The sequence below is a fragment of the Macaca thibetana genome, chromosome 4 (assembly GCF_024542745.1).
Source record: "Macaca thibetana thibetana isolate TM-01 chromosome 4, ASM2454274v1, whole genome shotgun sequence".
Taxonomy (NCBI): Eukaryota; Metazoa; Chordata; class Mammalia; order Primates; family Cercopithecidae; genus Macaca; species Macaca thibetana.
In genome coordinates, this window is record NC_065581.1 from 26,497,897 (window position 1) to 26,522,900 (window position 25,004).

The 25,004-nt window shown below is 45.2% G+C and overlaps 1 protein-coding gene and 1 long non-coding RNA gene across 2 annotated transcripts in view; one reads left to right on the forward strand and one right to left on the reverse strand.

Moving 5' to 3' along the window:
- LOC126953488 (butyrophilin subfamily 2 member A1-like) overlaps positions 1 to 13,221 on the forward strand; it is a 92,476-nt gene extending 79,255 nt beyond the window's left edge. Inside the window, 6 exon segments of the mRNA XM_050788900.1 lie at positions 7,813 to 8,094; positions 9,778 to 9,999; positions 10,549 to 10,569; positions 10,665 to 10,691; positions 12,530 to 12,865; positions 12,868 to 13,221. Of these exon segments, the coding sequence (XP_050644857.1) occupies positions 7,813 to 8,094; positions 9,778 to 9,999; positions 10,549 to 10,569; positions 10,665 to 10,691; positions 12,530 to 12,865; positions 12,868 to 13,130 (1,151 nt within the window). The 3' untranslated portion in view covers positions 13,131 to 13,221.
- A 2,313-nt stretch (positions 13,222 to 15,534) lies between these two features.
- LOC126953559 (uncharacterized) lies at positions 15,535 to 24,283 on the reverse strand. Its single transcript, XR_007725251.1, has 2 exons — positions 24,215 to 24,283; positions 15,535 to 15,963 (listed from the first exon to the last, which is right to left on the reverse strand). It is a non-coding gene; the product is annotated as an uncharacterized LOC126953559 (long non-coding RNA).
- Between the last annotated feature and the right edge of the window lie 721 nt (positions 24,284 to 25,004).

Here is a 25,004-nt window from a genome sequence, read left to right on the forward strand (position 1 = left end):
CGACCCAGGCTAGGCCAGAGGACCAAGTGACATGTGACCAGTTACACCTGTAGCAGATGTGCATGGGAGCTGTGGGAAGAACTGTTCCATTCATGGTGTGGAGTAAACGATGGTGGATTGCAGAGAGAACACCAAAGCCGATGAGCAGAGAGAAGGCTACAAGATGGAAAGAATTTAGGCAAATTTCTTGTGTTTGGTTCTTTTAGAAACTCAGTATCATTTCTTCTCTTTGAAAAAAATTGTTCTTTTGAGGCAAGATAAATGTACTCATTAATATTGCTATAGTCCTGATATTCAGAAGCTTACACAACTATTATAATATGTTCAGTGATTCTGTGGGTCAGGAATCTAGAATTTGAACAGGGCAGAGTAGGAATGGATTTTTTGTGTGCCAAGATGTCTAGGCCTCCCCTGGGAGTACTCCATAGCTGGAGATGACACACCCATATTACCTTCAAAGACGGTAGTTTATTGCAAAGCAAAAGGGAATCAGTGCTCACCCTGTGTCCTGGTTCTTCCAGGGTTGGCAGGTCCATAAAGAACCTTGCTGAAGTAACCCTTCCTGTCTCTATCCCTCCTACTACAGAGCATGATTGGGTTAGGTTGTTACTATCTAACCGGGCACACCCCAGTAGAACTTGCTTTCTTTCTAAGCTACCCCATCTTCAACTGATCCTCTTTCTTGTCAGAACACACATGTTTCCCTCTGGCTCAGATCAACTTTGGCAGAGGCTGAGGCCTGGCTTAGCTGGATGCTTCTGGCAAAAGGGCTGCTTCAAAGCCCTGGGTCTTATTTCTTCAGGTAAAAAAATATAAAGTCAGATCTCATCCTGGCTGACCATGCTCTTAGACCCTTGCATCCTTCTCTTCTGCCTCTTCTCAACAGCTGCCCAGTCCTGTTTGGAATGTTCTAATACTGATGTATTTACCCTCATGAGCCACTCAACCCAGAATCTTATTTGAATGATAATCCAGAAACATCAGGTCATGTGTGAGACTACTGTATGAGAAAGAGAAAGTTTAAGGGTCAGTTCAATGGAAAAAATAGTTCTCCGAGCTTTCTTTAGTTTATTCTCATCAAAGAGCTTTCTCTGCAGAAGGAACCTACTGGTTCCTCTTTCCCAGTCCTAGAAATCCTGACCTAGAGTGGTTTAATCCTACTAGCACCTCTCTCTCGCACTCTGGTGCCAAATGACTCCAGGAACTGGGCCATAATGTGGTGGGAATGACCTTACACTGAGCATGTCACACATGCATTGAACAACAGCTGAAAGCAGAGCTTAGAGCTTAGAGCTGGGCCCTGTAAGGTGAGAGGAATCACATCCTGCAGAAGTCTGTCCTGAGAAGCAGGTACACCCATCACAGCAAAGACACAGTTCATACCTGAGTAACAATAATACAAGACAAGACATGGGAACAGCAAAAGATTTAGGTGTCAGAAGCGGCTAAGAACACTTCAGGCAGGAACATTCAGAGTTGTTTTTGGAGGAAGTAGTCACGAAGCCTGGGCAGGATTTCAAGGGGCAGAGATGGAGCAAACAATTCAAGTGAAAGGCATGGCGTGGGAAAGGGAGTGCTGGCCACAGGGAGTGCAATGTTGTGATGCAAGGCCACTGTGGAGCCATTGCTAGCGTATTAACTGCACAGTTTTGAATTGAATCAGAAGGGAATTGGAGGCCTACAGACTAAGCATTTAGACACTTGAGGGAAATATTGACAACTGGGCCTCGGGAAGATTATTCTGGAAGATATCTTTACAATTACAAATTGGAGCCTCTGGGAGAGGGATGATGTTGACGGGAGGATGGTATGTGTGCTGGTGTGTGTGTGTGGCTCTTGGACCCAACCTGACCACCTACTATCTAGAAGATGAAGGACAACTAGAAAGTTTTGCTCAATTCCATCTTCTGCCGCCACCAGAATGCCACCTCCCTGAAGGAAAGGGTTTTTGATCCTCACTCAGGATTCTCAGCACCTCTTATCCAATAGCTTTGGAACGAATGACAAGGCCTTCATAACAGCCACTGCAACTGCTGTCTCCTTTCCTTTGCTACCCCTCCCCCTCCAGCCATGCCTGCTTTCCCCAAGCCCTCCCGTGCTCCAGGCCCAACCTCCAAAGCCAGCGACTTGAACAAGAGTCCTCTGGCTTTGGAAAGAGGGTGGCTTATGTTTTCCTCCTCATGTTTCCTCCCCAGCAAAATTGCCCTCTGCATAGAGAGCCTCTCCTCGCGGACACCAGCAAAGCCACCGACCTCGGTGACAAACCCAAGGGAATCTCCCCAAGGAATCTTAAAGAAAGAGAGAGAGAGAGAGAGTCTTGCTTTCCAACAAAGAAAAAGGAAATAAAAAGGCCCGATAATCTCGAAAGGTTATTTGCTGCTTGAAATTTTTGATTCCGTGTATTCTACCTAGTAACTGCTGAGAAATAAGGATCAACACCATTGGCTGGTTCACTCACACCCGGCCAATCCTGGACTCTAAACTCTTTAAGGAAATCTTGAGGCTGGGGAAGCCCAGTGGTCCAGATCTCGGTTCCTGCATCTCCAGACATGGCGACCTAGGGGAAGGGGAAGTAAAATTTTTTCTCCTCTTTTGGGACGGTTTGCGTCTAGTAGTGCCTGTGCCCCTGGGCAGCTTGGAGAGAAGAGGGGCGACTGGAAAATCGTCATTTCAGAACCAGAGGAGAAAAGAAAACGCAACGTTAATTCTAGAAGGTAGGAAAGGGAAGGAAGGCGCTACAGCTCCGGGGTGGGCACAGTAGGTGTGAGAAGCGGAATCTGCTGTGGATACGAGACGGGGTTCTGGGAGAGGGGAAGGCCACCGGTGGGGGATCGCGGCCTCGCCTGGCTTTACCTCAGGCTGCCCGGCCTGAGTCTCGGGAAGGGGAAGTGAAGGGAGGAGGGTGTGATAGAATCCAGCGACAACTGAAGAAACCGGGCTCTGGCCAGAGAAGTGAGCCGAGGAGGGCGGAAAAGGGCCCATTTATCTTTGTACTCATGGCTTACTTCATGGAATGTTTAAGGAATCCCTCTCTCGGGAGATACCTGAGCCTTCGGATGCAGGGGACTCCATGACGTTGGGGCACTGATGAGACCTACTTGAGTAACGGGAGAGGTTGGGCCCGACCAGCACTGAGGTGCCAAGACTCCTAGGCTGATTCTCCTCTGTAACCCTAGGCCTCCCGTCCCTGCCTGCCCTGGGTGCTCATGGAACCAGCTGCTGCCCTGCACTTCTCCCTGCCAGCCTCCCTCATCCTCCTCCTCCTTCTCCGACTGTGTGCACTGGTCTCAGGTAGCGATGTGTCCCACTTGCTGCTGTCACCTATCAGAAAGGAACATCAACCCTGTGGTCTGCAAAGGGAAAGAAAGAAAGGATTGTGGAGTTGCTGACTTATCCTTTCATTCTGGTCATGTTCACTGAATTTATACCAGCACTGTCCAAAAGAAACACAGCGAGGCACTAAGGCCAAGTGCATGTACAGTTGCAAATTTTCAAAAAAGAATTAAATTTTACTTTTTATTTTAAAAAGTAAAAAGAAACATGAAATAAATCTGTATACTATGTTGTGTTTCGCCCCAAATAATCAAATATGAATATTTAAATAGTTAATACACCGTATTACCAATAAGATAGTCAATATTTTGAAATTTTAAATCTTCACAATCCTGTGTATAGTTTATACTTAGAGCTCATTTCAGTTGGAACTAGCTAGTGGGTAGGTGCTCTATTGCACGGCTCAAGTTTACACTACACTCAGGCACAGCGCTAGATTGGGGAATGGAGGAAAAACCCCTCAAGGGCACAGGGTGTACAGAGGGTGCTCAGGGCGGGCTCCCCAGGGTTTCCTTCATGAAGCAGAAGCACATTTTATAGTTACTGCTCCCAGGGGTGCTGTCGACTACCCACAGCTACTGGTCCCCAGATTTCTCAGCCCAAAGAGACCATATGGCCATGGAAAAAATATGTTTGTCCCTGGAATATCTGCTTCCTTTCTTGCCTTAGAGATGTGATGGCTGGTGTCTTTGTCTGACTCTACCCCTTTGTTGAACAGCCCAGTTTATTGTGGTAGGGCCAACTGATCCCATCCTGGCCACGGTCGGAGAAAACACTACGTTACGCTGCCATCTGTCACCCGAGAAAAATGCTGAGGACATGGAGGTGCGGTGGTTCCGGTCTCAGTTCTTCCCCGCAGTGTTTGTGTATAAGGGTGGAAGAGAGAGAACAGAGGAGCAGATGGAGGAGTACCGAGGAAGAACCACCTTTGTGAGCAAAGACATCAGCAGGGGCAGCGTGGCCCTGATCATACACAACGTCACAGCCCAAGAGAACGGCACCTACCGCTGTTACTTCCAAGAAGGCAGGTCCTACGATGAGGCCATCCTGCACCTCGTGGTGGCAGGTGCGTTGCTTCATTTTGCTTTGTTGCTTTGGCACAGTGTGACTCTGGGGAAAGTATGTCTCCTAACCTCAGGCGCATTGCAGACCAGCAAATTTTTGTCTGGAATCCCCTTTCCACAGAGAGATACCACAGGGACACTCTTCCTGTGGAAACGGAATTCCAGGGAAAAATCCTTCCTCCTGCACAAGGGCCGCACGAGAGGGTTTGCCCTGCTAAGGCAATGGCTTCACTTCTTGAGAAGCACACGCAGAATTCAGCTGAGGCCATGAGCAGGGGAAAATGGTCAGTCTCGGAAGAGAAGTCTTATGCCTGTCTTACCATTGAGCTGTGCACTTCTTTTTTTTTTTTTTTTTTTTTCTTTTTGAAACAGAGTCTTGCTCTACTGCACCCTTGCTGGCACGATCTCATCTCACTGCAACCTCTACTTCCCAGGTTGCACTTCTGAGAGTGAGAGGAGACACTGTCAATAATTGTTCCAAGACAACTGGAATAAACGACGATTACCCAGAGAACTGCAACATATCAAATCTTATTTCTTGATAAATATTAACCTTTGACTTCTTTCCCAAAATGCTGATTGCAGAGAGATTGACTTATTGTAAATAGATGGTTTCATTAAAGCAAGACAAAATACAGAAGCAAAATTATATATAGTTCCTGCTAACTCCATAGAGAAAGAGTACAAAGTTCACTGGTAGGTAATAGGGAAGCCTTCAACGTAAAAATGCATTTACTGAGATTTCTAGGAGTTTGTTAAAATGACATTAAGTGATTAATTCAATTTGGGGTTAGTGTATTATGCTTTAAAATGTATATTTGGGCTGGGCGCAGTAGCTCACACCTGTAATAAGAGCACTTTGGGAGGCAGAGGCAGGTGGATTTCTTGAGGCCAGGATTTCGAGACCAGCCTGGCCAACATGGTGCAACCCCATGTCTACTAAAAATACAAAGACATTAGCCAGGCTTTGTGGAGTGTGCCTGTAATCTCAACTTCTTGGGAGCCTGAGGCATTAGAATTGCTTGAACCCAGAAGGCAGAGGTTGCAGGGAGACGAGATCTTACCACATCACTCCAGCCTGGGCGACAGAGCAAGACTCTGTATCAAAAATTAAACAACAACAACAAACAGATATATTTGAGGACTGAAAAAGCCTTTCGGGTGCAGGAATCTGTGGTGGCATTTCACTCCATCAGACCAGAGGATGTGAGGACTAAGGAATTGGGTCCTTCCCTGGGGGCCTCAAATCGTAACAGGTAGGAGAACCCATCTTTGCTACACACAAAGGCAACCTTGCATCTGATTAAAACAGAATATCATGGAGGGAAGGTTTCTTGACACTGCATCCTCACTGTGTTCATAACAGCACTCCAGGGTTGACCAGTTATGGTTTCTGTGCGGCAGGAATCTGCCATTCTTTGCCTGTAAAACTGACACTGGCCTGGCCTTCCCCACTCTGAATTGGGTTGCGTAGGACTTTTTGTTGGTTTGTTTACTGTATTCTCTTTGTTAGGTTGGTTGGTGACTGATTTTGCCCTTAAATCTGTTTTGTCATGCTTCCTGTGTTGAACCTCATGGAATGTTTTGAAGAACTTTGTTTTCCAATTTGCTGAGTTATTTTAATTCTTATTCTACTGAGCCTTTAAATGTACAAGTAGTTTTTTCTCTTGATAAAAATTAAAGTGATCCTGGGCCTGGTGCGGTGACTCTTGCCTGGAACCCTAGCACTTTGGGAGGCCAAGGCGGGTGGGTCACCTGAGGTCAGGAGCTCGAGACCAGCCTGGCCAATATGGTGAAACCCCTTCTCTACTAAAACTACAAAAATTATCCAGCCATGCTGGCACATGTCTGTAGTCCCAGCTACTTGGGAGGCTGAGGCCAGAGAATCACTTGAACTCTGGTGGCCAAGGTTACAGTGAGCCAAGATTCTACCATTTCACTGTAGCCTGGGCTACAGAGCAAGACTTTGTCTAAAAAAAAAAAAAAAAAATTAAAGTAAGCCTGGGCAACATGGCAAAAATCCAGTCTCTACAAAAAGATACCAAAAAAATAGCTGGGCATAGTGACACATGCCTGTAGTCTCAGCTACTTGGGAGGCTGAGGTGGGAGGATCACCTGAGCCTCAGAAGTTGAGGATGCAGTGAGCTATGATCATGCCTCTGCACTGCAGCCGAGGTGATAGAGTCAGACCGTGTCAAAAAAAAATTTTTATTATTAAATTGAGCCAACACACCAGACTTAAGTTATCGGTTTCATTTCTTGTCTTTGGTAAAATTCTTTGGGAGACTTTACAAAAGAATTACTCAGAAGAAGTTTAGATGGTCACACATGGCTGAAAGGTCTCCCAGGACCACGCTTTTGCAGCTCTTTCATACCCAGTGTTCACTCTTATGGAAGATTCATTTAAAGATGGATTGTAGTTAGGGCGAGTCTAGTTTCTTAGAATTTTTGGTGATAATCTCTGATATTGAAAAGGTAGTATGGTTATCTTAGTCCCTGGATTATCCAGATCTTTCTAATAAGTTGATGTTCTCAAAGTACTATAAGAAAATCACCCAGCCTGGGCAACATGTTAGCCAAGAATGGTGGAACATGCCTGTAATCCTAGTGAGTTGGGAGACTGAAGCGGGAGGATCTCTTGAGCCCAGGAGTACAAGGCACAGCGAGCTCTGATTTTGCCACTGTGCTCCAACCTGGACAATAGAGCTCAAACCCTGTCTCTAAAAAAGAAAAGCAATACTGCCTAATGGATGGAGCCTCTGGGAGGTAAATAGTGTGAATTAGGATTAGAGTTGGCTTTGCGGGCTAGATCTGTCAAGTCTCCTAAAAACCATCACCTCCTATGGGTGGTAGAGAACGGTGGTTATGTGAAGTTCTGAACTAGACAGAAGGGTCAGCGTCTTTGGATCAAAAGGTTTCTTAGGATTCTGCCCTCCTGGCAGACTTTTGTCCTTCTCGTTATTATTCTAGAGCTTCTGGAAGCTAAGGTCTACTGAGAAGTCGTCCCAGAAGCAGAAAGTGAAATCCAAAACCTGCCTGTTTGAAGTTGGAGTCGATACACCCATCTTGAAGTGAGAAAATTAGTCTGGCAGGATAAATTGAATAAGCATTTATAGCAGACAGATAGATGTTTGGTGCTGTGATGGGGTCTGTACGTGGACCACAAAGAAAAGGGCACAATGGGATCGTTTGCTCTTAGAGAACTCACAGTTTATGTGGCCCATTGGTCTCCTGGTGTTCTCTAACATCAACGTTCTTTCTTCCTTACCCTCCTCCTTTTTTTCCTCCTTCCTATTTCTTGCTTCCTACCTCCCTCTTTCACCTTTACTTTCTAGTTTCACAGAAGAGATGCAATAGGCACAGAAGAGATGCAAAAGGCACTGACTTTTGTCTGAACTCTGGTATCTCTCCACAGGACTGGGCTCTAAGCCCCTCATTGAAATGAGGGGCCACGAGGACGGAGGCATCCGGCTGGAGTGCATATCTAGAGGGTGGTACCCAAAGCCCCTCACAGTGTGGAGGGACCCCTACGGTGGGATTGTGCCTGCCCTGAAGGAGGTCGTGACCCCTGACACAGACGGCCTCTTCATGGTCACCACAGCTGTGATCATCAGAGATAAGTCGATGAGGAACATGTCCTGCTCTATCAATGACACTCTGCTCAACCAGAAGAAAGAAAGTGTCATTTTTATTCCAGGTTAGTTCTCTGCCCTCTGAGACTCGTTGGGTGCATGGGGATCCTCAGCACACAGATGGAGCCCAGAGCAGGGATGGGGGCAGCAGTGTGGGTGGAATGGTCCTGGGCCCTGAGGACCAGGAGTCTGCAGCTGAGCTGAGGCCTCTCTGCTTCTCAAAAGGAGATTCAAAGAGTCCCAAAACTCAGGAGTAGGAGCCTCTTCTCTGAGGGTGAACCTGGTTTGTTGTTGTTGTTGTTGTTGTTGTTGTTGTTGTTGTTGTTGTTGTATTTCCCCCGATAAGGTCCTCACACTGTGGCAACTGCTTTTTTTTAAGACCAGTTCTCTCTCTGTCACACAGGCTAGCGTGCAGTGGCACAATCTTGGCTCACTGCAACCTCTGCCTCCCGGGTTCAAGCAATTCTCATACCTCAGCCTCCTAAAGGCTAGGAGTATAGGCACGCTCCACCACACCTGACTAATTTTTGTATTTTTAGTAGAGATGGGGATTTCACCTTGTTGACCAGGCTGGTCTCGAACTCCTGACCTCAAGTGATCCACCCTCCTCAGCCTTCCAAAGTGCTGGGATTACAGGCGTGAGCCACCATACCCGGCCAGCAATTTTTAGACATTGAAAACAACCATAACACATGGAGGGTGGTGTGGATCAGTGACTCTCTACACTTGGTGTTCCTGTATGCTGCAGCCATCCCTTCCTGCGTAGGAGATTTTCCACGGGACAGAGGTGCGGAAATTCCCTATTGACACACACTCATAATTCATTCAACAGATGGTCAAGAAGCATATCATATGTTTAAGACACTGTTCTAGAAACCAAGGGTAAATCATTAAACAAATTACATCAAGAACTCTTCCCTCAAAAAGTGATTAAATAATTAGTTGACCATATATTCTATCAGATGGTGATGAACATTTATAGGAAACATTAAGCAAGGAAGGAATAAAGAGGCAGTGTGAGACATTGCAATTCTTAACAGAATGGTCAGGGAAGAATTCGCTGTAGAGATGGGAATTGAGCCATCCCGTCTGATGGTAAGGAATCATCAGATGCTTAAGAACTGAGCAACCAGCTACAGGAAAAGCATATGCAAAGGACCTGGGGAAGGAACATCTCTGGCAGTTTCCAGGACCCCCAGAAGGCGATGCTGGTGTGGCTGAAATGGAGTGAGTGCAGGAAGTGAGAGGAGATGAATTCACAGAGACAATGAAAACACATTCTACATGGCATTGTAAGCCACAAACAGTCTTTGGTTTTTAGGACAAGTGACGTGGAAAGCATTGGAAGGTTTTGAGCTAAGAATTAACATGATTATACTTAGACTGGTCTGTTGAGAGTAGACTACAGAAGGTGAGGGCAGAATAAGAAGGAGGGCACTGCAGTGTTCCAGGCATGAGTGATGGTAGCTTGAGGCAGGATGGTGGCTGTGCTGACTCAGCATGACAGATTAGCTTTATTCACCCTGGCCCTTCCCATGGTGACTGGTTTGCTACCTCTGGGCCTTGGCCCTGGAAGCCACTGAGGTGTCAGCCAGATCTGAGCCAGCATCACTTTCTCCATCTGAGTTTTCTGAGGGAGAAAGCAACAGAGCAGGTGGCTGAGGAGCCCTTCAGCTGTGCTCCTAAGGGCACTCTTACCCCAGATGTTCTGTTTCAAACTAAGTGGACATTTCTGGCTGCCTTTTCAGAATCCTTTATGCCCAGCATGTCTCCCTGTGTGGTGGCCCTGCCTATCATTGTGGTTTTTCTGATGATAATCATTGCCGTATGCATCTACTGGATCAACAGACTCCAAAAGGAAACAAAGATTCTGTCAGGGGAAAAGGAGTTTGTAGTGGAAACAAGAGAAATTGCTGTAAAGGAACTGGAGAAGGAACGTGTGCAAAAAGAGAAAGAACTTCAAGTAAAAGGTAAAAGAGGCTGAGTATGGTGGCTCATGGCTTGAATCCCAGCACTGTAGGAGGCTGAGGCAGGCAGATCACCTGAGCCCTGGATTTCGAGACCAGCCTGGGCAATAAAGTGAGACCCCGTTTAATTAAAAAAAAAAAAAAGTAGAAGAGTAGGAGGACAGTTCAGCACCATAGAAAAGACACAACTCTCCCAGGTACCAGCATATGGAAGAGAGAGGAAATGCACAGCAGCAGTAGCAAGGACTTGGAACTCTGACGTCCTTGAAATGAATCTCTCAGAGCTTTTGTTCTTTCACTCTGCCCGCCTTGCATCCATTCATCTGGCTACATGAAGTACTACATGGTTGAGCAAAAGCAAGTATAACAATGTACCGGCACTACCCAGCCACCTGATCACATATCATTTCTGGTTTCTGACAGTGCCCTAGGCATGAGGCAAGGGAGATGTTGCTGTTCATAGAAAGGACAGTTCCTGCATTGTTTACTATAAACCCAACTTCTTTTAGTTCTTCTGTGGAAGACATGATTTTCTTTCTGTTTGTTTTTCAGAGCAACTTCAAGAAGAATTGCGTAAGTTTAGCCTTTCCTGAACTAATCCATATACAATTTGAGTTCTGCTCAGTTAGCAACATCTCATGACATTCGCCTCTGTCTGTCCCTTGCAGGATGGAGAAGAACAGTCTTACATGCTGGTGAGTGCCTCTGATGTTCCCTTAGATCTCAGCTTTCTCCTGCCAGCCAGCTAACAGGACTCCTTAGAGGAGATGGGCAAGGGGACCAGGGCTAGGCAGGGACAGCAGGGAGCTGGGGTCAGTTCATCAACAGTGTCCCAGCAATGATGCATCATGGCTCTTCTGTGAGGGAATCCTGACATCTCTCAATCCACCCTATGGTTTACATCCCAGGATCCTTTCTCTTTTGGAATAATTTAATACATGATTAGCAGAAGTGTCACATATATAGTAGAGTTACGTTTCAGTAGTTGTTGCTCTTTGATCCTGGATAAATTTGAAAATAGACATTGCTGTCTTAGCAGCTTATATCCTGGGGATAGTGTAGACTGTGCTAAGTTGCAGACCCATGTGGGGAAGAGGCCATGAGGGTCCCTAGTAAGCCTGACCTAAGGGTGTACCAGTATGTGGCCAGAAATGCCTTTCTGCTCCTAAGAGAACACTGATACTTTGTGTACAGACTGCCGGGGGAGGGGGTTTGGGTGAGTGGAAGAGCACAGAACCCAATTGCCCACTCTCAGTGAGCACTTTTCATCTTGTGATTCATCCCCTCTGCCCATAAGCACCACAGAATCCAGGCTTTACCAGATGCTATGGCACATGGACCTTTCCTCTTTAGGTGAATTTCAGAATTGCCACTGTCAATGTGGAATAAAATAGCAAATTGTCACAGCCGGACCTATTAACTTGGGGAATGGAGGAAATCATTTTAACACAATAGAAAGGTAGACTGAATAAGTAAGATTAAATACAGATGGGAGAGGCCTGCAGAATGCCCAGTATCCGGAGCATTTCTTATACCTACAGAAGTGATACCTGAAGACATCAGACCCACACTGTTGAAGCAAAACTGGATGGGAATAGTTCCTCCCCACATTTGCCTACAGATCTCTCAGGAAGCAGGTTTTCTTTTGGGGACATTTATTCTCCTTTATTTTTTGAAGGGTGCCCTTGTCAGTCATTTAAGTCAGTTGTGATCTGGTAAAAGGAACACATAGGACCAATGAAGAGACCCTTTACCCTCCGGGATAGTGTAAAGGGAAACACTCACCTTACCTGATCCACTGGGGAGAGGAGGAGCAGAACATAAAGCCTCTGTGCTGGTTTGAGCCAAGTTGGAAAGTTTCTAACTAAAGAAAATCCAGAGATCATAGGTCTTTGTTTTGGGTTGGTTTTTTTTTTTCTCTCTCTCGAGATGGATATCTCGCTCTGTCACCCAGGCTGGAGTGCCGAGGCACAATCTGGACTCACTGCAACCTCTGCCTCCTGGGTTCAAGCAATGCTTGTGCCTCAGCCTCCTGACTAGCTGGGATTACAGGCGTGCACCACCATGCCGGGCTAATTTTTGTATTTTTAGTAGAGATGGGGTTTCACCATGTTGTCAGGCTGGTCCCGAACTCCTGACCTCAGGTGATCCACCCGCCTCGGCCTCCCAAAGTTCTGGGATTACAGGCGTGAGTCACCGTGCCCGGCCAGAGATCCTATGTCTTGAATAGAAAAGGGAACACATCTTAGAATGCTGAGAGAAAGTAAGAATGATTAATTTTGCCTCATTTGCTAAACTGTCTGGATTTCTTAGAGCTCCAATTCTTCTCAAACTGAGGGAACTGCTGGAGAGATAGAAGGGCAGCTTCAGTAATTCTCAGTGTGTGAGCTGCCTGGGATCAGAGAGCCTTCATGGAAGTGGCCACTACCTGGGGATCCCCCCACAGATATCTGAGACCTCTCTGGGGATCAGGAACCACACAATCCCCAGGGTTCCTGAGACCCCAGGCCTAAACCTGAAACTTCCTCTGCAGTCGATGTGGTCCTGGATCCAGACACTGCTCATCCTGATCTCTTGCTGTCAGAGGACCGGAGAAGTGTGCGAAGGTGCCCCCTCCGGCACCTAGGGGAGAGGGTGCCTGACAACCCAGAGAGATTCGACAGTGAGCCTTGTGTCCTGGGCCGGGAGAGCTTCGCTTCAGGGAAACATTACTGGGAGGTGGAGGTGGAAAACGTGATTGAGTGGACTGTGGGGGTCTGCAGAGACAGTGTTGAGAGGAAAGAGGAGGTCCTGCTGCTTCCTCAGAATGGCTTCTGGACCTTGGACATGCATAAAGGGCAATACCGGGCCCTGTCCTCACCTAAGAGGATTCTCCTTTGAAGGAGTCCCTTTGCCGTGTGGGCGTCTTCCTGGACTATGAAGCTGGAGATGTCTCCTTCTACAACATGAGGGACAGATCGCACATCTACACATGTCCCCGTTCAGCCTTTTCCGTGCCTGTGAGGCCCTTCTTCAGGATAGGGTCTGATGACCGCCCCATCTTCATCTGTCCCGCACTCATAGGAGCCAGTGGGATCACAGTGCCTGAAGAGGGCCTGACACTTCACAGAGTGAGGACCAATCAGAGCCTGTAGAATCAATTCCCTGGTCTCACAGCCGTGCAGATAAGCCCTGGTCATCTCAGCAGCCACTGCATAATGTTGTTGGTGGAAGACACGCCCTCCTCCCCTCTGGTCACGTCCCAGGTGGAAGACACGCCCTTCTCCCCTCTGGTAAGAGAACAGCTTCCAGCTGCCTCTTTGACACCCACTCCAGCCCTCAGCCCCAGTTTTCTCCTCCTCACTAGGCTGTGGCTTCAGTAGTTCCTTTGGTTGTAACTATGGGACGGGATCCACGCATAGGGAACTAGTTATTTCATAGCTCCCAGCCAAGAAAAAAGTGTGAGAAGTTGATGGGCAGCAAACCTGCTGTTTAACATCAGGGTGACCACACTGAGTCCAGTATGCCAGTTGGCACCAGATGATATGGACTTGGAATGAGGCCAACAGGGTTCATCAGGATGTAAGAGGAGAGAGGAATCCACAGGACCACCAGAGAGGAGAGGGAACCAGATCTGCAGGTCAGAGATAGAGGAAGTGGAACCAGACAACTGGGAGGGACCAAGGTTGTAAGGGTGGCTAAGTCCCACCATAACATCCAAGGGAACCTGGGAAATGATGGCTCATTTCCACCCAACCCCAGGATTTCCAGAGCACACAGCCACAGGCCTGGACCTGGGACAAAGATGAATGAAGAACATGGACTCATGTGGATGTGGTTTGGCTCAGGTGTCTCTGCAGTTGGCAAGGAGTCAGTACTCAGTCCCTGAGTGTGGGTGAAGTTTGAGGTCTTGGCTGAGCCGAGGAGTAATGGACCAGGTCTACCTCAGCATTCAGGTTCAATGGGGACACCAGTAGCTTCAAACTTCCTGGTCTCATGATGTCTTTAGACACCTTACAAATGATGGAGGATTCCAAAGAGTTTTTGTTTATTTGAGTTAATATTTGTTGGTATTTAAGGCATTAGAGAATGAAACTAAGAAATGTTGTAATTTATTACCTTTACAACAGTTATTTATATTATATACATTTACAACGTTTATTAATTTATATTAAAGTAACATGAATAAGCCAACTCTAGGTTAATATAAGTAGAATGTTTGTGAAAAAATAAGTAAGGTATCCAAAGCAAAATAAATTTTATTGAGAAGTGTGGCATTGATTAACTTTTTTCAAATCTAATGTGTGGCTTAAAAGAATATGACTGGATTCTCATATCTGCCTTTATACTCACTCTGTTGAGATATCATAGACTATATAGGCTCAAAAAAACTTTATCCTAGTGACAGAATGAGATTAAAAACCACAAACTGTGTTTTATTATTAATATGAAAATAAGATTATTAACCTTGCAGGCCCCTTAAAACAGTTTTGGCCAACTAAGTGAGACCTTGTCTCTACCAAAAACAAACAAACAAAAAATTAGGTGTGGTAGCGCACACCTGTAGTCCTTGCTTCAGGAGACTAAAATGGAGGATTGCTTGAGCCAAGAATTGGAGTTTGCAGTGAGCTGTGAGCCTGCCATTGCACTCCAGCCTCAGCAACAGAGGGAGACTCTGTCTCAAAAAAAAACAAAAAACGCGTCAGGCACGGTGGCTCATGCCTGTAATCCCAGCACTTTGGGAAGCCGAGGAGGGTGGATCACCTGAGGTCAGGAGTTCAAGACCAGCCTGGTCAACATGGCAAAACCCCGTCTCACTAACAATACAAAAATTAGCCAGGCACGGTGGTGGTTCGCCTATAATCCCAGCTACTCAGGAGGCTGAGACGGAATCCTCGAACCCCAGTGGGGCGGAGGTTGCAGTGAGCCAAGATTGCTACTTCACTCCAGCCTGGGTGAAAGAGTGAAACTCACGTCTCAAACAAAGGTCGGGGGACAAAAACGTATGTCAGAGACCCTCCACCCCACCCCAGGAATCCTCAAACCATATTTGGGAGTTGGGATAGAGGATTTGGGAAATAAATCAATGTGATGGTTAATTTTAGGTGTCGACTGGGTTAAGGAATACTAGACAACTGATGGAGCATTATTTCTGGATGTATCTCTGAGGGTGTTTTCAGGGGAGACTGGTATGCGAGTCAGTGGACTGAGTGGAAAAGATCTGCCATCAATATCTTTGGGCACCTTCCAATCAGCTGTGGGCCCAACAGAGCAAAAGGCAGAGGATAGGTGATCTCTCTCTCTCTCTCTCTCTGGAACACTCTTCTCTTGCTCTTCAATATCACAACTCCAGAGTCTCCAGCCTCTGGTCTTTGAGACTTACACCAGTGGCCCTGAGGTGGCAGAGTGAGAATCTGTCAAAAAAGAAAAGAGGGAAGGAAGGAAGGAAGGAGGGAGGGAGGGAAGGAGGGAGGAAGGAAGAAAAAGTAACTGGAAAGATGGAGTTGTGAATTTCTGAGATGGGGAAATGGAGAGACAAGGAGCAAGATGGGGGTGGTGCAGAACCAAAGGTTTAGTTGTGGATACATTAAGGTTGAGGAGGCTATTAGAGATGCACATGGAGATGCAGAGTAGTCCATTGAATAACCAGGAGTCCAGGTGAGACCTCAAGGCTGGAGATAGAAATTCCATACTCAACTTTCCTATGTGTTTGAAGAGTTTCATGATAAACTGTAGTGGGTAGAGGGAAGAATTGCATTTTGTTATTAATAACAGAGTCCTGAATACCATTGGCTTTGACAAAATGAGGACCGCTTTTCATGTCAATAAATATGGATGGTGGCCATCAAGGGCTGATCTGAGAACTTGAAATGTCATACATGCCCCAGCTTAGTTCTGTCTTTATTTTCTTCTGTCTTAGCATGTGGCTTGCATCTTCAGTGTTGCCTCATGGTCACAAAAGGGCTGCCCAACTCCAAAGTCCATATTCTACATAAGAGGAAGTAGAACATAGGGGGAGTGTAAGGGTCTACCAGCTGTTTTAGCCTCCCCTTAAATAATCTCTCTGATAAACAAAACTTCCACCCTCAAGCAATTGGCTCAAACCTAGTCCCTTGGCCTGCCCTGTCTACAAATGAGATGGATACCTTGCAATAAGAAAATGGGATTTTATTACTGAGAAAAGTGGATCTGGTATTGAGCAAGCAGCCAGCCAACTCTACCAAGAGCCTCAATTCAAACGGTTGTAGTATCATTTTCTGTCAGTCAAGGTTTCAGCTAAGTCCTAGGGGTTTTCATTACTTTAAGTGTCTGTTTTATGTCATAAACAAATGATAGGCCTTTATATTTTATTTGTGACCCAACTAAAGTTGCAAGTGCTAGTGATGTAGGATTTTTCTTCTTTATCACTTTGCAAGCAGGGGACCTCTGGCCGGCAACACCCCACCCAAGCCTTGCTTGGCTACACTGGCATGCCCCAGCTCACCTGAGTTATAGCGTGTACCCACGTTCGGCAGTTCCTGAGCTCTTGTGCCATGCCCAAGAAGAATGAGGATACACTAGACATTGAAGGGTGAGGAGGGATGAGAAGAATTTTATCAAGCGACTGAACAGCACTCAGCAGAGAGGGGATGCTGGCACCCCTACCCAAAGGCGGGAAAGTTCCCCCTGTGTGGCTGGGTCTAGGCCTGTTTTACAGACTCATAATGGGAAGTGTGTGCTGATTGGTTTGTGAGTATGCAAAAAAGGTTAAAGTGAAGACACCACTCAAAGGTGGCCACAACGCTGTAAAAAACCAATTAGGAAAGGGTGAGTATATGGAAAGTAGTTGAAGAGTGGGGACCAATAAGAGGAAAATGCACCAAACATGAAGACAAATTCTCAACAAGTTCTCAATCAGGGCTGAGGATTTACCTTGTAGTTTGACTTTCAGGCTTTAAACTGTCTTCAGCTTGGAGGTGGGGTTTCACCAGGGACCCATTGCTACCTGCCTTTGCATCTGACTGCCTCCTGTCTGCTATCACTAGGTCCCAAGGTTTGTAGCAAGGACCCCTTACAAAGACATCCCCCACAGTCTACCCAAAGGTTAACCTCAGAACGTATTTCATTGTCAGAGTGAGAAACAAATACACGTGAAAATACAGTATGGCACAAAAAAGGAGCAAGAGGTGAAGAAAGGCTCAGTCACACCCAAAATAATTTTGTGAAAAATATAAAATATGCAGTTACTGACAGCACTAACTCTGGATACCAGAAAATTCTATAATTCAGTAATGGATCTGAGACCTGAATTTTGGAGGTACTAAAATAGATTCAGTAGATCTAGTTTTCATTCTGTTCATACTTTCATTTGGCTCTGTGGTAAAAGATGGTAATATAAAAAAAAAAAAAAAAAAGGATGATAATATCCTCTATGTAACAATTACATGCAAGGGGATGTCTGCAAACTGCCACAGTATCATTTTAATTAATACCTATCTTCTCTTCTTAAAATCATTTCATTTTTCCACCCAGTTCTCCTGATATTTCTGTTACGATATGAAAGACAGCTGAATGTGAAGAAACACTGATTTTACACATAACACACACATTAATGATTCAAATAGGTAAACACAGAGAGCTGCACACACTTTGAGAGGTAGGGCTGAAATTTTTCATCAATGTGTACAATTCAATATAGTTTCAGTTTTCATTCTAACCTTCCCCAGTGGCTTCTGCCCAGCAACTGATGAGAAATGGTAACTCTGAGCCAATCAAAACACAAATTCCTACAAAGAGGATTATCTTACTGTTTCTCAGATCGAGTGTACAGCACATGCTTTCTTTTCCTTTATTCTGGATCAGAGAATCTTAACTAAAGCAGAAATAATTGTGTTAAATTAAACTAAATTTGGTATGAGATAATACCTACATTTAGCCTGAGGGATGGCTCCTTACTTGAGCCCTTAAATAATGAACTGCAACCTAACTTAGTATGTAAACTAACTGAAAGCTTAAGGCACAGGAGTATACTTTTGTAACAAATAGCTGAGTCTCAGCCAATCCCAGTAGCCGAACTTCAGTCGGCTCCAGTCAACCCTGCAGCCAGTGATCAGACTATGTTCAAATTAGGCCAACTCTGAGCTGTAACCATTTAAGCTGTTTCTGTATGTCGCTTCCCTTGTGGAATGAGCTTACTGAACCTCTCTGATGGCTTCCTGATCATTCTGATGGTTTGCAAATGGTTCTTTGTTCAAATTAAACTGCTAAATTTAATTTGTCTAAAGTTTTCATTAACAACAGAGAACTATTGATTACCTTTTTTCTGTGGGCTATGATTTTCAGATAGGAATATTAAGGAGTAAGTGGGGAAAATTGCTTAGAGCCAGGGCTGCAAGGCCTGGAAGAAGAGGGACTGAAAAGCTGAGAGGGGAACTGGCACAGAGAAAGGGGTGAGGATGGAGAGGGTAGAATGCATAGGGTGAGGAACTGAAGAGGCTGAGATTTGGCTGAAGAGGGACAACCTGAATGGAGAAACCTTCCAACTGCATGTTCTTAGGAACTAATTACGATCAGAAAGGAGCAAAGACTCTTTCTTTTTTTTTTTCGTCAGACAGAGTCTCGCTGTTGCCCAGGCTGGAGTGCAGTGGCACAATCTCGGCTCACTTCAATGTCCGCCTCCCCAGCCAAGCAATTATCTTGTCTCAACCTCCGGAGTAGCTGGGATTACAGGCATACGCCACCACACCTGGCTAATTTGCTTATTTTTAATAGAGACGGGGTTTCACCATGTTGGCCAGGCTGGTCCTGAACTCCTGACCTCAAGTGATCCGCCCACCTTGGCCTCCCAAAGTGCTGTGATTACAGGTATGAGCCACTGCCCCCAGCCAGGAGAGGAAAAGACTCCTAAAATATCTCCTGGTTATGTTTAGGAATGTATTCCAAAAGGTTCTAAAAAGAGATGTGCCTTAAAGATTCATATGTATATTGTAAATTTTCAACTCCATATTTTCTAGGTGCCCCCAACATCCCCCCAAGAGCCTGTCAACGCCCTGCCCAGGTAACCAAGTATATCAGTGCAACAGGGCCAGTTCCTGCCTTCTTTCCCTTGCCTAACTGTGACTTCCCATCTTTTGATCTTTCTTCCTCTAGTTCACTTCCTTTGTCACTATCTCTGCCACCCACACCCACTTGCCTTAATCACCTTAACAGCAAGTGCTGAATTATTATAAACAAAAGGAGTCTGTCTTTTTAGTGCATGGGTCCCCAAGTATGTATATATGAATATGCAGCGAACTCCATGATACTAAGCTTCACTTAAGGATTTCTCCTACAAGGACTCAGTTGTCATATTTGGAGGCATTTCGTTTCGTTTTGTGAATGTTTAACCAAACTAATGGAGGAACTGTTGGTACAATGAGCTCGAAAAATGTACAGGATCAGCGGGGCGTAGTGGCTCACGCCTGTAATTTCAGCACTCGAGAGGCTGAGGTGGGAGTATCACTTGAGCCCAAAAGTTCTAGACCAGCCCGAGAAACATAGTGAGACTTCATCTCTAAAAAATCCTACAGCAGTGCTGTTTCTTAGAAGCAAAATAGTCCTGTAACCACTAACACTCACCAATGGTCAGACTTTTTGTTTCTGTCTTTCTCTCCAGTTGAAGTGACTCTTGACCCAAACACAGCCCACCCTCACCTCTTTCTTTATTAGGATTCAAATCTGTTTGACTGGAAGATTCGTGTCAGAAACTGCCTGAAAAACCAGAGAGATGTGACTCCTGGCCCTGTGTGCTAGGCCTGGAAGCCTTCACCTCGGAGAGACATTACTAGGAGGTGGAGGTGGGAGATGGGAAATAATGGTTGGTTGGAGTCTGTAGGAAGAATGTGAAGAAAATTCTCCTTGCTTCTAAGAATGGAATCTGGGCTGTGGAGTCATCTGTAAATGGGTACTGGGCCCTCTCTCCTCTCAGGACCCTTCTATTCTTGTCAGAGCCCAGCCCCCAGGTTGAGATTTTCCTGGACTGTGAAGCAGGAGGCATCTCCTTCTACAACATGAATGACAGAACCCCTTATCTATGCTTTCCCCAAAGGCTCTTTCTCTGGCCCCCTTCGGCCTTTATTCTTCTTGTGGTCATGTGATAAAAAGCCCCTGACCACCCACCCAATTGTTGATGGACTTTCTAGGGGTCAGTCTTGTGAAGCCGGGGGCCTAAGGAGATTCTGTTATCCAGAATTCAGAAAATTCTGCCTCCAGAAATACAAATATGCTCTTTTCTAAACAAGTGACAACACAATGTAGCCACAGACTCCCTTAAGCAGCCACCTCATGTCAACCGATAGTCTTTGCTCTCTAACCTCTCTCGTCCAAAGTCCATTTCCTCTCCTGAGGCTTCAGCTGTTACTGTCAGACCCTCAGTTACTTCTGATGAGCAGGGATTAGGCTTGAGAAAATGGAGATACATCTAGATTGGCATATTATGGGGGACTTCTTAATGTGCTTTTATTGCTGCTTTATCTCTGAAAACAGGTTTTGGCAATTTGGAAATAATTCTGAAGACATATAAAGGATTGAGACTGAGTGACTTAGGAGTGTGAGAGGAAATATCTTGGTGTTGAGAACAGGGTTGATGTGGAGGAGTATTCTCTGTGTTATGCACGTAAAAAAGAAAAAAAGGAAAAAAAAATCATTAGTGGGAAAGGAAGCATCCCAAACTGAAGTCCAAGAAAGGTACACAGAGGAAACACAGAAACAGTTGTGTTAGCAGAGATGACATGAAACCCAGCTGACAGTGAAATTAGGAAGTCGCCTTGGAATTTCAAGAACTTGCATTCTTAAGTTTTTGGTTCTATGTCCAACAGAGCAGCAAAATCCAGGACTTCTTTTGAGTCTCCATATCAGGCTAACAGAAAGACAAGGGGTTGGGAGATGCAGGGATGAGGAGGAGCTCAGGAGTAACAGTGTTGAAGAGATTCTGAGCAAAACTCCACAGTGATCTGTGTAATTTATATCCAACCCTGATCCCTCCCATCTTCTGCCTGTCCAACCCTTGCTCAGATCTCAATCTAACTTCACTTCATTGTGTCCAAGAAGTTCTCTGGTCTTCTCTTCGCCTGTGGATTTAGCAACGCTCCATTTTAGAGGCATTTTCAGGAATTTTTTTGCAATGCATCATCACTATGAGAGCTCAGCTTCCTGCTCCCTAGGCCAATTTAGCCTAACATCCCTGTGCTACACCACTCCAACAGACATGCTATCAAATTAGTCACCATCTTTCAAACAACCCATCCCCAACCCACCCTTCACATATACAAAACCTCTTCTACCTACAGATTGTGTTTCTGTAATAGGAATTAGCTCATGTGCTTTTTGTTAATCCTGGAATTATGACAGCATTATAATGTCAGTGTTCCTTTTACTCACACTCAATTTTCTCCCAAATTAATGTTTTATGCCATTGAGGAAGAGTTATTTGAGTACAAAATACACCAATAGCTGAGCTCAGCAAACCTCAGAGAAATGCGCTAGCATATCTAATGCCTTTTAGCCCCATGGTTTTCCTTTTGGCTTAAAAGAAACACAAGACCATAGCTTTGTAGATCACATTTTGTACAAAGATGACAACTTCTCCACCTTTAGCCTGTTGTCACAATGTTACTCAGCCCTTACTCCTGTTGATGTCCTAGAGCCAGCCAGCTTGCACCAGTTTAAGAGAGCTGATTGTTAAATTTTCAGGAAAGTAGTGAGCAAAAATCACTCATAGTAGGAGTATTTACACCACAGAAATTGCCAAACAATACAAAACAAGGCATTTCTTCCTGCATACGATTTATTAGCCCACCACTGCTTTGTTCCCAAATTCGGCAAACTCATCTTTTTGGTATACTTTTTTTTTTTGAGATGGAGTTTTGCTCTTGTTGCCCAGGCTAGAGTGCAATGGCGTGATCTCGACTCACCACAATCTCCGCCTCCTGGGTTCAAGCGGTTCTTCTGCCTCAGCCTCCTGAGTAACTAGGATTGCAGGTGTGCGCCACCATGCCTAGCTAATTTTGTATTTTTAGTAGAGATGGGGTTTCCACATGTTGGTCAGGCTGGTCTCGAACTCCCAACCTCAGGTGATCTGCCCGCCTCAGTCTCCCAAAGTGCTGGGATTACAGGTGTGAGCCACCACACCCGGCCAGTATACTTTCTATTAAGCTACATTCACCTACCTTCAGGTAAAGCCCTACATTTACTATTAAACACCTTTAGTTATTAGGAGTTTGGATAACTGTGCTAAAATTATTACTATTACTGATGTTTTTATTAGTGTTCTTTTTTTCTCTTTTTAAGGGTTTTTATGGACAATTTGGTAGGCATTAGGGAATGGGTGCTGCCTGATTGGTTGGCTTTATTAGTGTTTTGAAAACAAACCTGCATGGGTTTTTAGTTGTCTAAGCCCAATTCTATTTTTTTATAAGCCCTGGTGTTTTTGGTGCATGATTTTGAAGAATTCAAAGTGTTTGGTGGTTTTTTTTTCCCAGGAAAATAAAATAATATATTGGGTTATTGTGGAAACACATACTTTATTTTCTCTAAAATCCCATAAATGCTTGGATAAATGCTTGGTTCCAGAATTTTAAGCATCTTTTTTTTTTTTTTAGAGGGGAAGTTGAGGCCAAGAGAAGTGAAAGTATTTAGTTAAAAACACATAGTAAGAGACTGAGCTGCAAGTAAACCAGTCTCCCAGCTATTCATGCAGTAAAATGACTGAACTACAAATGGGAATAAAAACAGATTAAACTAATCTGGAGCCAGAGTTGTCAGAAAGTTCTCTAGGGAAATCCACGAGAATGTCCCCTTTGGTTCAAGGAATTCTTATGCAGAGGAAGAGAAATAATGTGATTTCTCTCACATGAACTTAGGGGCCAACTTTGGATAGAACTGCAAGCTGTACCTGAGAAACAGAGAAATATTCCCTCCTCCTTCATTTTATGCTATTTTCCAGCACCAAAACCTTTTCTTCTCTCTGCCTGCCCCCTTCCACACAAACTGTGCAGTCCATTCTCATTTCCCCACTGAGGTGGATGCTGTGGAAGCACTGCCCTGATCACTCCATGTTGGACTGAGACACACAGTCAACCAGCTGCAGAGAGTGTTGGTGGCTCAGGGCCCTCAACTGACTCCATATCATGGAATTGTTAAAGAGCCAAAGAGAGCCCTGTTGCCCAATGTTATTCCACCTCTCAGTGAGTGGACCACATCCAGTGACTGGACAAGGTAGGTGTAAAGGGCCTGGACCCCTTGCACAAGGTGCACAACTCTGAAGGGTCACCCCAGTTCCAGAGTTCATTGTGAGACTGCATTATATTTCAACTTCTGTCTATCCTCTTTCCTTAACTTCCCCAAAGTATTGATGCTGAGGAGCTCCCCAATGAACGTCCTATAGTCTATTTCTCTGGAACCACCTAAGATAGGGATTCTCAAAAGTGTGGTCTCACCCTAAGATCCTTTCAGGGGATCCATGAGGTGAAGACTCTTTTTTTTTTTTTGAGACAGAGTCTCACTCTCTTGCCCAGGCTGGAATGCAGTGGCGTGATCTCAGCTCACTGCAACCTCTGCCTCCTGGGTTCAAGCTATTCTCCTGTCTCAGCTTCCCAAGTAGCTGGAATTACAGGTGTACATCACCACTCTAGCTAATTTTTGTATTTTTAGTAGAGGTGGAGTTTCACCACATTGGTCAGGCTGGTCTCAAACTCCTGACCTCAGGTGATCCACCCACCTCTCCCTCCCAAAGTGGTGAGATTACAGGTGTGAGCCACCGCACCTGGCCAAGACAATTTTTATAATGATACTTAAATGTTATTTGTGGCTGAGTATGGTGGCTCATGCCTGTAATCCCAACACTTTGGGAGACCGAGGTGGGCAGATCACTTGATACCAGAAGTTCGAGACCAGCGTGGGCACATGGTGAAACCCCCATCTCTACAAAAAATACATAAAATTAGCTGGGTGTGGTGGTAAGTGCCTGTAGTCCCAACTAGTCAGGAGGCTGATGTGGGAGGATCTCCTGAGCCTCGGAAGTCAAGGATGCAGTGAGCCATGATCACGCCTCTAGACTCCAGCTTAGGTGACAGAGTGAGAACTCTTTTTCAAAAAAAAAAAGAAGCAGGAAGATCACTTGAGCCCAGGAATTCAAGATCAGCCTGGGCAACATAGTGAGACCCCCCATCTCTATTTTTAAAAATAAATAAATTTTTTAAAGTTATTTCCCTCTTTTACTCACATACTCCCACATGTATGCATTGGAGTTTTCCAGATGTTAAAGACATGATGACATCATCCCTCTGACACCTATTGGAATGTATGTCACAATGTGTATTATTGTGTTTAAAATGCTGTGTTTTAAGGGCCGGGCATGGTGGCTCATGCCTGTAATCCCAGCACTTAGGGAGACCAAAGCACGTCGATCACTTGAGCCCAGGAGTCTGAGACCTGGCCAACATGGTGTAACCTTGTCTCTATGAAAAATACAAAAATTAGCCAGACATGGTGGTGCGTGCCTGTAATCCTAACTACTAGGAAATGGAGACAGGAGAATCACTTGAATTTGGGAGACAGAGGTTGCAGTGAGCCGAGATTGTATCACTACACTCCAGCCTGGGCAACAGAGCGAAACTCTGTCTCATTTAAAAAAAAAACAAGGTTGTTTTATTTATTTATTTGAGACAGGGTCTCAATCAGTTGCCCAGGCTGGAGAGTAGTGGCGCCATCTAGGCTCACTGCAACCTTCACCTCCCAGGCTCAAGCGATCTTCCTGCCTCAGCCTCCCACATAGCTGCAATTACAGGTGCATGCCACCACACATAGCTAATTTTTGCATTTTTTGTGTGTTGCCCAGGCTTGTCTCGAACTCCTGAGCTCAAGTGATCCACCCACCTTGGCCTCCCAAAGTGCTGGAATTATAGATGTGCACCACCACACCCCGCCCAGTTTTAATTTTTAAATGCTAAGTGTTGATAGATATAACTCACATAAATAAAAACTCTCTGGGGTTCTCAATTACTTTCAAGAGT